General features: G+C 45.2%; 1 protein-coding gene across 1 annotated transcript; it reads right to left on the bottom strand.

The window, feature by feature from the left end:
- Nucleotides 1–1,167: 1,167 nt before the first annotated feature.
- LOC130910894 (dentin sialophosphoprotein-like) lies at nucleotides 1,168–4,568 on the bottom strand. The gene is made up of 15 exons (XM_057828528.1): nucleotides 4,422–4,568; nucleotides 4,135–4,311; nucleotides 3,625–3,686; nucleotides 3,378–3,410; nucleotides 3,261–3,296; nucleotides 3,107–3,142; nucleotides 3,017–3,046; nucleotides 2,898–2,939; nucleotides 2,790–2,813; nucleotides 2,565–2,612; nucleotides 2,133–2,477; nucleotides 1,704–2,051; nucleotides 1,587–1,630; nucleotides 1,469–1,508; nucleotides 1,168–1,391 (listed from the first exon to the last, which is right to left on the bottom strand). The coding sequence occupies exons 1-14, from the start codon at nucleotides 4,502–4,504 to the stop codon at nucleotides 1,503–1,505; spliced, it is 1,314 nt and encodes a 437-aa protein (XP_057684511.1). The 5' UTR covers nucleotides 4,505–4,568; the 3' UTR covers nucleotides 1,168–1,391; nucleotides 1,469–1,502.
- Nucleotides 4,569–14,884: the final 10,316 nt, after the last annotated feature.

Raw genomic sequence — 14,884 nt, 5'->3', positions numbered from 1 at the left:
GACCGCGTCTGCTCGATACAGAAGGATAAGGATTGAATCGTTTGTGGAATAGCCCAAGTTCACCCATTGTTGCACGCGTTTAGCGAACATCCGCCACCGCTGAAAGACCTCGCCCGGGTGAACGGGAGCCATCTTTGCGATCGGCCCGAGGTCACTCGGACGGCCGACCGCCCGAGCCCAGATTCCCACCCGCCGCTGACGCTTCAAACAATGGCGGTGTGTGTGTCTTTCAATCGCACGAAGACCACCGGCTTTCCTCGTGAATGCTTTCAGGAGAAACCCGATCCGGTTCATTTCCACGGACCCCCGCTTGCGCCTTCCACCTCGAAACCTGAGTCCGCCCGGTCGGCAGTTGCAATTTACTTCAGAAACTCGGGTCTCCGAACATTTGACAATAGAAACTGTTGTTCCGTCCGGCTCCATTTCATGAAAGGAGTTAGAGGGTGAGAGCGAGAGAATGGGCCGGAAAAAGAAAGAAATTGGTAGAAAGACATGAAAGAGACTAAAAGAGAGAAGATAAAGCAAGGACCACCATTAAAATGCAAGGATGAGTAAAAGGACAAAAAGGTGGGACTGGACGGACCTCTTCCCTGTGGCCTGGCCGCCAACGGCGCCGACCGCCGCCGCGTCCTTCTTCGACCCTCCCCCCGGCAGTCCCCCCGCCCTACGGCGCTCTCTCTTGTCGGATGGGATTTCAGCTCTGATTATAACAGCTCCGTTGCCCGCTCTCACGGCGTCCTCGAAGCCCGGCAACATTTTGTCTTTTTGACCCCGGAGAGGGTTTGCGGTTTTCCTGTGCCATTTGCTTTGTGTAAATTGTGCGCATTTGTGTTTAAAGGCCTATTTAAAAATTGACGCGGCACGGAGGGAGGCTTATTCCGAGCAAAGAATGTTCCCGCTTCAAATGCTATAAAAGGGCACTTTGTGTGCTTGCTGTCCACAGAAGCCTTTATATGAAAAACATGCTTCTTATGTCCAACATCAACGTGAGCCCCATTGGGACACCGTCCACATAGGCCTTACTTAATAGGCCGATAGACTTAATGTACGTGATTGTTGAGCCTTTCCTCGAAATGGGCAGACTGGTAATGGCTTCATTGCAATGTTATCTTTTTGGTGAACAACGCGGACGTGGCCGAACGCCACGGCCGCACGCTGGCAAATAAGAAGGAAAGGACTGACACGTGACTGTTGAGACTTTATTAATATACAGCCAATATAGTTGGATGCCATTGACTAGGAGCGCTACACACTGGACGTATGTACACGTGGATTCAACAGACAGAGGAACGAAGCGACGAGCGCTCGACAAAGATTCGGGGACACGAGCGACCCAAACGGGAAGCGCTCTTGGCGAATGCATTCAAGCGGTCTCGCGCTTCCGCTGGCTTCTGAAAACACAAAAGACACTTGTCACGACGTGCGCTCTGATGCGGGGTCGCTACTCGGTAACGACGGCGTCCGTCACCCTCTTAGTCGGCATTTGAATGTTCTACAGTAAGTCACTCCTGCGTAAAGAAGAACAGAGGATTTAGTATCCTTTCCTTCGCACGATGCCGGACGTACGGGTCAAATGTGAACATTACCCTAGGGCTCGAGGGGGTGGAGGCTGATTTCTGGACAAGAGGTGCTGTGAAAAGAGGCACGCAAGTTCAGAAAATGAAATTGAGCTGAAAGCCTCTGTCGTGTGACCCGCGAGTTACCTTCAGTGGAGTCAAAGATTTGGGAGCTCTCTTCAGCTTCCGGAACATTTTGCTCGTCCCCCGCCAAAGCGTCTCCGCCAAGCTCGGCGTTCTCTACGCCGACGCTGGCGTCTGACCCTCCGTCAACTTCGGGGGACTTTTCTCCTTCCTCTCCGATCTCACCCCCTTCCATCAAATCGGGTCGGTCGAAGGAATCCGTCTCGGGGATCTGGCTTCCTTCCCGTGCGTCCTCTTCATCTAAGACCTCAGGCCCCAGCTGGCCTCCTGCCATTAAGTCAAAATCGCCCATCGGGGGGTCGGCGGCGCCGCCGGCCTTCTCGCTACCGTCCTCCGCCTCCGAACTGGACTCTGGCGACAGAATACAGTGGAATCGTCAAGCTCGTCTCGGTGGCTTTCGGGCTATCGGTCCGGGAGCGAAGGACAGCCGACCCTCAGTCTGTTCCGGAGATAGGGGCAATTCCGGAGACGCGGCCGATTCCGAGGAATCGGCGGGCTCGGGCGATTCCGAGGAATCGGTGGGCTCGGGCGATTCCGAGGAATCGGCGGGCTCGGGCGATTCCGCAGATTTTGGCGACTCCGCAGACTCGTTCGTTTCCGCCGATTCGGGCGATTTTACGGAATCTGCCGATTCCGCAGACTCTCGTGATTTTTCAGACGCTATAGCATCTGAGGATTCCGCCGACTCCGGCGATTCTGCGGATTTGACGGACTCCGGTGTTTCCGCAGACTCCGTCGATTCTGTCGATTTGATAGAACCTGCCAAATCTGGGGACTCTGCACATGTGGGGGAAAATAGAAACGTGCGCTCGTCCATTTATGTCTCGGGGCTAAGAAGTCCTTGACGAGGCAGATCAACGTTACCTTGACTTTCTCTGAGGGACAGGTCAGGAATTTCTGCCGCTGTGCCGTCTGCGGAAATATGACGTGTTGACATTGTCCTTGTCCCTACTACATATATACTCACGTGCAAAAAGATCTGGCCGGGACACTTTCAGACTGAAAGCTGCCCAATTGTCCTTCTTGTGATACGAAAGGTGGAACAACAGGTGTATATCGAAGCATTTATTTTTCACACGTGACCGGTACCTGAATCCAGCGAGTCGGAAGCACCTGCGAATACCAACGAGACACTTTGAACAAGTGGCGCCACAACAAAAGGGTCGGCACACTGGCGACGGCTTTGTAGAATCCGACCTTCTCCCTCCACTTTGTCCACGTCCTCATTGTTTACTTGTGCTGACGACACAAAATAATGGCCGACTAACGTGAAGATCGCGGGCCGGAGGACGGCGACCGATCGACGGGCACGCTACCTCGGGCTCGTTCTCGGGAGTCGTCGGCACCTGCGTACGCAAACGGTCCAATGAGCGCCGGGCGAGACAAATATAGCCACGTCGACTCACCTGGGGAACGGGACGTGCCGCGGGACTGGACGGGAGCTGAAAGACAAAGGCCGCCATCAGAAGGAGCGCTTATCCGTTACGGGGCGAACGTCGCTTTTTAGGTCGCCGGCTACGGCGGCTCTGTCGCGGACGGCCTCGGCGCCTGCCTGCCTACCTGCCGGCGATGTCACCGCTCGCGTTGCTACTTTTCCTAGAAGAAAAGAGCAGATTGAAGATGGACTGTGTTGCGCTCATCCATTATCTTTGTGTGTTATGGCTAAAAGAAAATTACCATCCAAATGAGCGAGCAGCGGCGCACTTCTTCCTACAACAAAAAGACAGCAAGTTCTCCGGATTGGGTTGTTGACATTGTCAAAATCAATCTTTCACATTTGGAATTCTCTCAAAATCATCAACAGCAAAGAAAGCGCTTCAATCGATGACGTTGACATTTGGGCAAAGCCGTTACGAGTTGCGTTAGAAATGAGTTTTAACATCGACTATGCCGTTGACGACTAACGATGTCATCTTTCTCTCACCAGAAAGTGGAGCACCCACACCGAGGGTGACGAGAGCAAAGAGCGCTAAAAGGGTGAAACTCCTGCAACACATATAACATATAAATCAATGACATTAAAACACACATATAAGGGTGGACGCGCAAAGGAAGAAACTGAACAACATAAGTGTTGCACCCACACACGCGATATGGACAATATTGTAACATACACTAACAGATGCCTAATGAACGGTGTTGTAATGCACAAAATGAAAACAAAACATTTTGATCATGGTAATCCGCACAAAAACAAACAACCCCTAACCCACACCGACAGTGAACAAACACTAACAGTTACACAATGAAGACACACATCATGTACAGTCAGTATTTGCTGTCCAAGTGCAAGCAAGAATGTTGCCACCGTGTCCACGAGGTCAAAAGATGCTTTACAACTGAGCTAAGCTTCTTTTTTGCGGGCAACTAAACAAAAGCTAGGTGACGATGACTCTCGCACGAAGGGAAGGCCGACGCGATGCGTTAGACTTACCGCGTCAACATTTTTGTCTGTGTCTGAGCGCCTCTGAGCATCAGCTTCTCCGGTCGCCCCAGCTCAACTTTTGGAGTCGAACGAAGGATGTGGAAAGCTTTTATGGAGCTCCTGAGCCCCGCCTCCCGCTCCACCTGCACGCCAGCCAGCGACGGTGTCACCGGACGGGAGGGAAGGCTAGACCGGACCGGAGTAGGAGGAAGTGAAAACGAGAAGGAAGAAGCAGGGGAAACTTAAACGAGAAGCTTAAAGTTCAAGACGCACGCACGTCAATCCGGTGAGCTAACCTGCCAATCCAAGCGCAGGTCTGACTGTGACGTGGAACTCTGTTAGTGTTGCCAAAGTTAAACAATGAGCCGGTCGACTGCATTCCGCCAGCTCGACCAACCAGATGTGCAACTGGTGGATCTTGACGTGACTCATTATTGCGTCGTTGCTCCAAAATCAGATGCCCCCCCCCCTTCCTCGTCGGAACATGAGTACCGGAAAACAAGCGCGTTTACATTCCGCAATGGAATGCAAATCTCGGCAGTGAGCCTCATGACTCGTTATGCCGTTTGTCACCATTGACGGCGGCGAAAATTCAATAAAGCTTCGTTGTCAAATGTCAAAACTGGATGTTTGGCTCGCGCTTGACAAATTGTCTTTTCCTTGGTAGTGAAAAAGTGAAGGAGCGATGGGGAAAAAGTCAGATGAACTAAATCCCCAATGGCGAGAGGCCATTGTAGGATGACGCCTAGCCTACCTAGTCAGGTAAAAATATGCCCCCCCCCCCCCCCCCCGTCCTCCATTTTGGGGGATTCTTATCTTTTGCTGCCAATCGACATCTGTTTCATCCCATCCTGACTTTTCACTCCGGACAAGGGACAAATAGATTTCTTGTCCTAATAAATGCCATCTCATCTTCCAAGGTACGCGATTGACAGCTGGCTGGCAGAAGGTCTTACAGTAATACTGTCTCGTTTTACAGTCCATATGGATGTCAGATTGTGCTACTGAGCGGGACGCGCCAGTTGACTCGTGTTTTTCATCCCTGCGGTTGCTCCCGGTGGCCGGACAAGTCCCATTTTACGCAGAAACCATCGGGAGCAGGTAACTACACAAACCCGTGACTGTTTCTTCTAAAGCAGCGGTCTCAAACCGACTCCACAAAGGGCCGCAGTGGGTCCTGGTTTTTGTTCCAACAGATCCAGCACAAACAGTTCAACCAATGAGGTTTCTACTAACATAAGCAGCACCAGATTGCAATCAACTGATTACACTTGTAAGAAACCAGATTGGTGAAAAGGTATTTGTCTCGTTTGGTTGGAATGAAATCCAGTACCCCCTGCGGCCCTTTGAGGACCGGTTTGAGACCACTGTTCTAAAGGAGTGATATTTGGTGCTCACAATTCCAAGTTTACCGCACGCTAACTCTGTTGTCCTGCCACGAGCGGAAGTATCAAAACGTATACAGAGACAAAGACGGCAATTATTACAATATTTTATTTATGAAATGTGACAATTTGTGAGGGATGCTCTTCGCTCACGCCACATTTACGCATGAACACGAGCCACTTTGGCCTTTCTTTTGGACGTCCGACTCCTCGACACGAGTTTGGCCCGAGGCCGGAGAGCGCCGACATACGCGCCGTCCTGACTGTTCTGACCCTTAGCGTGACGAACGCCGACCACATCGGAGACGGCGCGGAGACTGACTGTGTCTGGGATTCCGGTCGGCTGAGAGCTGAGCTTTTTCTTCCTTCCGTGGGTTGGATTCTCTTCATCTGAAAAAAACACAAAACAAAACAAAAAAACATATGTTTTTTTTCACGCCCCTCACCCCCCAAAATTGGTTTGGGTCTGTACTAAGAGCACCAACGACTGGTGCCTGAATATGACTTTGCGGAAGTGAGCCATTTAAATGTGAATTGACACCTTGACACTGTGCACTGTCGTCTACTTTGATTAGAAGATTCTCATTTGACGCTCCTCGTAAACAAAGTGACACAAAGATCAGGAAGTGCGATTGGCTCCCTGACCTGTGATTCTAACTGAGGACGTCTGTGGCCTAACGCTTGCATACTCTGCTACTCATTTGAAAATGGACATTTGCAGAAGAGACTGACATCAAAAATGGCGTCTGACCTTCTTCCACTCGGCGGTTCGTCGCCGCAGCACCTGGAACGTCAACGGAGAACGGGGATGTCAGCGAATGCCACGTTTGGAGGAAGGAAACGGCAAACAAACGGTGGGATTTCACCGCAAACTACCGACCGAACGTACCGACGACAGTGCCACGATTCGCTGCTTGAGCTGCGGGTAAGACAAATAGGGGCAAATTCATGATGCGCGTCGCCATTTTTTCTGGTGTGTGTGTGCGCGTACTAGTCATTTTCTCATTTGATATTACAAGATTGGACATTTCAAAGTCAATCTCAACAGAATAGAAAAGAGGTTACGTCGGTCAAGACCAGGGGTGGGCAAACCAGCCCTCGGGGGCCGCAGTGGGTCCTGGTCTTTGTTCCAACTGATTCAGCACAGATAGTTTGACCAATGAGGGTTTCGTGGAAACAAGAAGCACCTGAGTAATCAACTGATTGCACTTGTAAGAAACCAGATTGATGAAAGGCTGGCCTCGTGATGGGTATGAAGAAAAACCCGCACCCCCTGCGGCCCATTGTGGAATAGTTTGCCCACCCCTGGTCTAGACCAATCACCACAGGCGCTGGGTGAGAGCTCCCCTTAATTTTTTCCTTGGACCACAAACTTGTCTGTTTCCAGTGTACACTTTGAATGGATCATTTGCACATAGGAAAGTATCACAATGCACATTTGTCCGAAGCCTCCCTAGGTCAGATGCCGTATGTCTGCGGCAGCAAACCTGGAGTTCAGATAGCCTATGCCAGAACAAGTCATTAGTCAAAATATATATTACTCCAACCTGTAGAAACTTCATCAGATGTAGAATCTGGGTAGAAAGAAGATGGTCATCGTCACCGATGTCGAAGAGCATTTAGGGTCATTTGACTGAGCGTGACTAACCGTCGGCGTTGACGTCTCCGTGCACCAGCGCGACTGTGGCCGTCAATGAGAGCAGAAGCAACTTTCTGAAAGTCACACTTTGCTAGTAAAGCCCATCGTTGGACAAAGAACAGCAAAAACCTTTGAACAAAGCCTCGTGTCTTTTTTCCACTTGACCCCGCTACCCGAATGGCTGCTGTGCTGTGCAGTGCTGTGTGTGTGAGCGCACGCGTGCGCCTGTGTGGTCGTCGGATTTTGGTGACCTAGGCAGGCTTGCCTGTGTGGAGTGTTGCATTGTGGGAGTGAGAACCTACCTGGTGAGCATTCTGAGTTGAGTAAGGAGGGTCAGAGGCTCTGCCGGATGGGAAATACACTGACTTCCCGATTCTGGCTCTGCCGTTTATATATCTCCCCAAATGTCACTCTGTGTGCACACGTGTGAAGGAGCACGTGAGTGAGTGTCAGGTTCCTTTGTCAAGAACATTGACACGCCTGTCCTTTGTCTAAGGTTTTTCCTTCCCATAAAGGATTTTATGTTGGTTGACATAGTTCATTCATAAAACATCTCAGCGTGTTGGCTTCATTGAAAGCGAAACTAAAAAATAATAGCATGGCACTTAACACGGTGCCAGTGTTCGGCAAGGACCCGCTTCAAAACATTAGCATTAAATGCACTTTTTATTTGGACGCCGTCTTGGTGGAATGTGGAGTGGGGGCAATCCTCAGCGACTGTCTCCTGCACAGGTTTTCCTAAAGGGTTGAAGAAGCCCACCCACCATCTCCATCTTTTTCACTTTTCAAAACAAAGACGAAATATTTCACCACAATGTCTATTTTGGATCAAATGGAACAGATGATGTGGGATGAGAGCGTTCACCTTTCCGGCGACCATCTTGCGTGAAATGACATCACGGTCTGGCACTTTTTAGAGGTCTCGAGTGCATCTCGTTTGTGAAAGCGATGCCGGCCAGCCGGTCGGCCCTTTTGCTCCCTCCCTCTCCATACTGTGGTGGTTTGAATATGTCCTACCAAACCTAAACTGCCAAGGCAGTCTGTGAGCAACAAGTGCAGAGTTTGTCAGATTTGTTTCTCCGAAATCCCCCCTCGTTAAAGGTCAGTCGGCGGGCGGGTCGCGGCTTGAATTACGATCCGCGCTTGTCCGGAAGAAGAATTAGAGCGGAACCGACCGGAACCCGAGCCGTCCCGGACGGACGCGAGTGGAGGGGGTCTTCCTTTCCTGCTGTCTGGGACTCACCGTTTGCACTTTGCATATGTGATCTGACGCCATCCTTATCGTAAAGCATTCTAGCCGTTTCCGCAATTTGCTCTTTACTGATTGTTTTTTTTCCATTGGGTATTTTGAGTTTGAATAGGCTGAGAGGCAGGCAGGTGGGAAATTGTAGGGGGGGCGTCTGGTATTTCAGTGTCAAAGGCTCTTCTGTCTGAAAATGTCTGTGTAAAGTGAGTCTGAAGGCGAGGTACGTTCGGCCAATTGTTCAACTATGAAACGGCGTAAGTTCAACCGTTGTCATTCATCTACAGACTGACCTCTGCCCATCTGTGTCAGCATCAGTGTTGTTAATCTTACTGAAAAAAAGTAATTAATTATAGTTACAAATTACTTTCCCAAAAAGTAATTGCGTTAGTAACTCAATTCCCTGAATGTAAGAGTAATTAGTTACTTGGCAAAGTAATTGGTGATAATTACTTTTTTTTTTTCCCTCAAAAAAAAAAAAAAAAAAAAAAAAAACATTGGCCACACAAGTTTTTTGTGGAGGTTTTTGGTACAATTGGCCCGAGCCCAATTCTTTACCCTAATTTACCCTTTACCCTGAATCAACTGTTAAAAGTTGTTAAAATTGCTCCCATAATTGCATTAGTTCCCTTCTCTCTACTTTCGACATATGAACGTTTTAAAACTGTTTATCATTTAAAGATAGATTCAAGTCAAGATTTTGCCAATTTAGAAGTATTTTAGATAAAAAGTTACTTAGGTTCACTAGGAAGGTTCTCTACAACAGAGCCGTCCTAAAAAGCCTACTGCTTTAAGATGGCGGCTGTCTACTAACGCATTTAGTGCCATGTCTGTCATTTTGCATCTAGTTATATCTATATACAGTACATGTGATATCTACCATGTCTACCATTTCTACCATAACAAGCGGGCGTAGTTTGTCGGCTATCGGCTACAACATGTATTATTGGAGCTACCTAGCATCGCGTTTGCTCGGCGTCACAACTTTCTTGCTTCCTCCCCGCTCCTGCTCTGCTCTGTCGTCTCGGTGAGTCCGTCTCCCTCAGACTTTTCGACCAATATAGTAACGCATGCCTTTCCGTCCTCAGTAACGGTAACGGCGTTACCAAGATGAGAAAAGTAATTAATTAGATTACCCACTACTGAAAAAAATAACGCCGTTAGTAACGCCGTTATATTGTAACGCCGTTATTAACAACACTGGTCAGCATTGATTAAAAAAACAAAAAAACTTTGGTAATGAATTGAAATTGTTCTCTGTGCATTTACATCAATTGATAAATGATTGTGTGTGTATATGTAAGGATACCAGAAATGCCAAACATAGGTCATGCAATAATAAAACGGAGTTAGTTAGATGAGGCAGAAATGTTTTGACCACAGTTAGATTCGCTACAAATCTGTTCTAACCGTTGTTTCCCCCCCCCAATGATTACAACATATTAACGCCCATTCCTACTCCAAAATAAATAAGTAAAACATTTATTTGTATACATTTTTCGATGATCAAAAAGGGCTCTTTGCATCTTGTATGCGTTTTGTTCCATATGACTTCACCTTTGTTACCTTTGTCAATGTTAGAGGCAGGAATCTTGTCTTGGTGTTGTAAAAGGTTCATGGGCGGGGATGTGCCCTGTGTGTCTGTCACTCTCACTCTGTCACCTAATTAATATCACCTGTGATTACCTGAGAAGGTTTGGTCGAGGTAGGAAGAGCGGAGGCAGTTTTTCCTGTACTAGTCCTTCTCAAACAATGAGTATATTGTGATCAAGTTCGTTATTTTCTGTAATGTACTGATTAAACATTAGACTTACATATATTTTAGATTCATTACACACAGCTGATGTAGTTCAAGCCTTTTATCGTTTTAATATTGATGATTTTAGCAAAAAGTCCAGAAAACCCTAAAATCCTTATCTCAAAAAATGAGCGTATTTCATCGGACCAACACAAAAAAATTCAACCTTCAACGAATTATATCAGCTATGCACTCAATACTTGGTCGGGAATCCTTTTGCAGAAATGACTGCTTCAATGCGGCGTGGCATGGAGGCAATTAGCCTGTGGCCCTGCTGAGGTGTTACGGAGGCCCAGGATGTTTCGATAGCGGCCTTAAGCTCATCCACAATGTTGGGTCTGGTGTCTCTCAACATCCTCTTCACAATATTCCACAGATTCTCTATGGGGTTCAGGTCAGGAGAGTTGGCAAGCCAATTGAGCACAGTAATGCCATGGTCAGTCAACCATTTACCAGTGGTTTTGGCACTGTGAGCAGCTGCCAGGTCGTGCTGAAAAATGAAATCTTCATCATCTCCGTAAAGCTTTTCAGCAAATGGAAGCATGAAGTGCTCCAGAATCTCCTGATAGCTAGCTGCATTTACCCTGCCCTTGATAAAACACAGTAAACCAAGACCAGCAGCTGTCATGGCACCCCAGACCACCACTGACTGTGGGTACTTGACACTGGACTTCAGGCATTTGGGCATTTCCTTCTCCCCGGTCTTCCTCCGAATGATATGCAAAATTTGCTTTCATCTGAAAAAAGTACTTTTGACCACTAAGCAACAGTCCAGTGTTGCTCCTCTTTTTCTGTCTGTGTCCCACAGTTAATGTTGAACATAAATGCAGTGACGCAGTGCCCTCTGCTGGCAACATTAGCACATATCAGGACTATGTTGAGGTAAAGTAATGTAACGTTGTCCATGTTTGTAAACGTTTTCCGGTTTTTCAAGGTAAAACTTGATATTGTTTGGGAGTAAAATTGTAGTTTTTAAGGCTATCATGTCATTTGGTGTCCACATTTAATGTCAATTATTAGACATTTATTAGTTATTTATCAATCAATCAATCAATCAAATTTATTTATATAGCCATTGAAGTCAGTATACATCTCGCCTAATGCAATCTTCTGATATGCATGCAAGCATGACCAGTTGTTTTTCACTGAAACTGCTGATAGTTTTGCCTCAGATAATCATGGACTTTTAACTGCCAACCAGCAAGGCTCATGACCTATTTTGCATGATCAATTAATCACCAAACAGACACGCCTCCTTTTAAGTACAGTATATAAGCAACGTCGAGCCCTCTGTTCGGCGTGCATTTTCTTTATACAGCTTTGTTATGTCATTGAATGCACCCAGAAATTTCTGAAATTAAAAACTGCGCAGTAATGATCTCTTGCCTCCAGTCAGTCTTTTACTTTGCAATCCAGTCTAGCCCTCTCACCTGACTTGAAAACGAACATGCGGAGGATCTGAAAGACTGCCTCCAACACCCTTTACAAAAAACTGAAAGGTCCTCAAAGTGCTTTTCAACAAAACATGACTCAAAGGCAGGAAAATATTACACAATGACTTTAAGAAAAGAAAGAAATGAAACAAAAACAGCTCATCGCGATAGAAGTCCAGCAAATAAAACAATAAAACCGATAAAATCTAAAAACATTAAAAACAGTTGAGATAATTATCAAGGGTTTATTGAATAATGGCTTGTGCTCACCAATATAATTTAATCTCAGTTCATTTAATCTTTATATCAGCATATGGCGGAAAACACAGACAAGACTGAAAAAGCAGTTTCTGCTCTTGCACTCCTCTTGCAGAGAAACTATTGTATTTTAAGCCAAAACAACTGTTGTGTTTGATAGAACAATATGTCTATATGCTGCCATAGCAGATTCATGGCTCATTAAGCCCCCGAACTATTTTTAATTTGCCCGTTTTACCCTGGAAACGCCCGTTTACAGACGTCGCGCAACCGTTTTTGTTTCAACCTAGCCATAAAAAGAAGGTAAGTAATTATATTTATTATTCAAAATGTCTGTCATTTTTAGCTTAGAATCATTAATTGATGTCTAATATTTAGTTTAAAAAAAGAAAACGACTTTAAAAAAATTATTCACTCGCATATTTCAAACTTTGAAACAAATTACGTCACAATGAAAAATTTGGCGTCTGTAAAAAAGTCACAGATATCTACCTCATAACTCTCGCTTAATTGTATTTTTTTTTGTTACTGTCGCATTTTCCCCGATATATTAGATGATAAATTATCGATCCAAACAAAGAAAATTTGAAAAATAACATTTAAAAGGGTAACTATTTGAAAAAGAAAATCTCAACCACTCCTTGTTGTCTGCGATTTCTGCATCGCTATCCTTGTTATATCACCAGGTTTCACCCATAAAATCCCCCAAAAATCTGGCTGTGGCCATTCACAGCTGTGTCTTGACACTCAGTTATACATGCTACATGGAGTTTTTGGATCGAAACAAGGTAAATTCGCGATAATGTGTCGTTAAAATCGTGGCATCTTTAACCCTTTAAGGTCTGGGCCTATTTTTTCTGATTTTGCATGCCTTTCAAGTTGCCTTTATATTTCAAAGAAAGAATTGTTTACGATGGCCTGCTTTGGTCCCTTTTTTTGTGACACCTTGAACTTCATGTCCAAACTGTTGTTTCCTTCACCGACCAATTATAAATCATCATTTTGGGCCCAAGAAAACCAAAAATTCCAAATTCATTTTGTCAAAATTTTTAATATTGATGTCCAATTGACAACCAAACATGCGTAACGAACCGTTTTGAAACTTTGTAATATTTATTCAACATGTTAGGATGAACATTCAACCAAAAAAATTTAGAATAAATAGTCTTATATTTGACAATTCAACATAAACAACAGGTATAGCCATAGGCGTTTTTTGCCTTTATACACGCTCTAGTCAAAACATGTTATATACAGCAGACCGAACAGTGAAAAAATATATACCATCTAACACAGGCCATCTCTTTATGAGTTTAGGTATTGCGGCCCATCACCTGATGAAAACTATGTACACACAATCAAGCTTCTTGAACACACATTTATATACACAAATTGAGAAGACTGATTGTGGGACAAAAAATATATATATATAACATTGGGGGGGGGGGGGGGGGGGGGAAGCATTTTCAAAAATATTTACAATAAACAAGTTAAAATTTTTTCAGGCATGCCATTCCGAAAAGCAGTTTCGTCCTGGAATTCGACACAGGGCGACATCACACAGCCCACACTTCCATGGGGTGTCGGTCCTCTTTCCACCCTTCCATTTTCATTTCACTTTACTTTCATTGTCACTATAAATGTACATGAAAAAAAGTCAGTATTTATGAAAATAATAAAGAATAAAATAAAAATATTTACAGCAATAAATAATAATGGAAATCTATATGTATGACAATAGAAAGAATACCATAGCTGAATAGTTGCTACATCCCTAATCTGCATATAGAAAGATCACCACAATTATAAATTCCTGCCTTGGATACACACAGTGCACGTACGACTTTGATCTGATATGCACATTTTATTATTATATACACAAAAACACACTTATATTGCATCAGAATTAACTTTGTCTTGCAATATCAAAAGAAACTTTCAAAAGAAACTTTTTCAGCATTAAAAAAAAAAAAATAAAAAAAAAGTGAGTTTGCTTACCTCTGCTCGTCGATGGCGTCACACACGTGTTCAAATCCGTCACTATCTTCACTCGAGGACTCTTCCGAAGAAGACGATGATGACGAATTTGGACCATCCTCTTCCTCAAGTTGATCAAAAAGCACAATTGCTTGCGCTAAATTTAGTTTTCCGTTCATTCTCAAAGTCACACAAAGTCGCTGCTCGATCCAAACGGCCATCTCGCTGCTTCAGAACACTTCTCCCTCTCGTTCGGTGGAACTTCACACGGCAGTTATATTTATTAAAAAAAAAAAAAAAACGCATTTTGTGCTTCCACTGTGACTTCGAAAGGGTTCGTTTGATTTGTGTTTTTTTCATGGAGCTTCCGTTTTGAAAAAGGACAAGAAATGATGGAAATATAGACATAAACAAATGATCCATGCAGCGTTTTAATGTTTTTTTGAGAGGACAATAAAACTATAAAACTTAAATGACAATATCTCACGTTTTAGTTGGTCGATTGACTTCAAATAATAACGAGAGTAAACCGCAACTTCCGCACTTTAAAACGAGACCAACCAACGGCATGTGGGTGACGTAATTAAAACGTGAGGGCGCTTCAAAGACGACGTGCGCTGAGGACGCGCCGGCGCGTCCTTCGACTCTCAAGGGTTAATTCTGCTCTCGCGTGCTCTTGCCTGCAGTTATGGTTTTGCTGTTTATAAAAATGTTTTTTTCCAAAATGCCCTCCTGTTCAAATTTTTTCTTCCCCCAGAAAATTGAGATGTTAAGCTTTCCAATGATGTATCACACATGCATATCGAACAATTTTGAAATCTGGCCAAATTGGGGGTCTCAGAGCGGAACTTCAAGTCACCTGAGTGTTTTCCGCCATATAGAAATAATCAATATGGTCATGATTGATGATTGATGCTTGCTGGAATGGGAAATGTTTGAAGTGATCTTTGGGGTGTTTGTTTGATTGTGCCGGAGATGTCTGGCTCGTGATGGGAGCTGCCTTGCCTTTTAGACCAGTTTAGGCCG

Source organism: Corythoichthys intestinalis, chromosome 22, assembly GCF_030265065.1.
Source record: "Corythoichthys intestinalis isolate RoL2023-P3 chromosome 22, ASM3026506v1, whole genome shotgun sequence".
Classification (NCBI taxonomy): domain Eukaryota; kingdom Metazoa; phylum Chordata; class Actinopteri; order Syngnathiformes; family Syngnathidae; genus Corythoichthys; species Corythoichthys intestinalis.
The sequence above is the reverse complement of the archived record's forward strand: the minus strand, read 5'-3'. Positions and strand labels throughout refer to the sequence as shown.

Coding starts and splice junctions, on each gene's coding strand:
- LOC130910894 (XM_057828528.1), bottom strand. CDS start 4,504: ATGCAGTCGACCGGCTCATTGTTTAACTTTGGCAACACTAACAGAGTT. Junction 2,814..2,897: donor GGACAAAGTGGAGGGAGAAG/GTCGGATTCTAC, acceptor TGGTATTCGCAG/GTGCTTCCGACTCGCTGGAT. Junction 1,631..1,703: donor AATCTTTGACTCCACTGAAG/GTAACTCGCGGG, acceptor CTCTTTTCACAG/CACCTCTTGTCCAGAAATCA.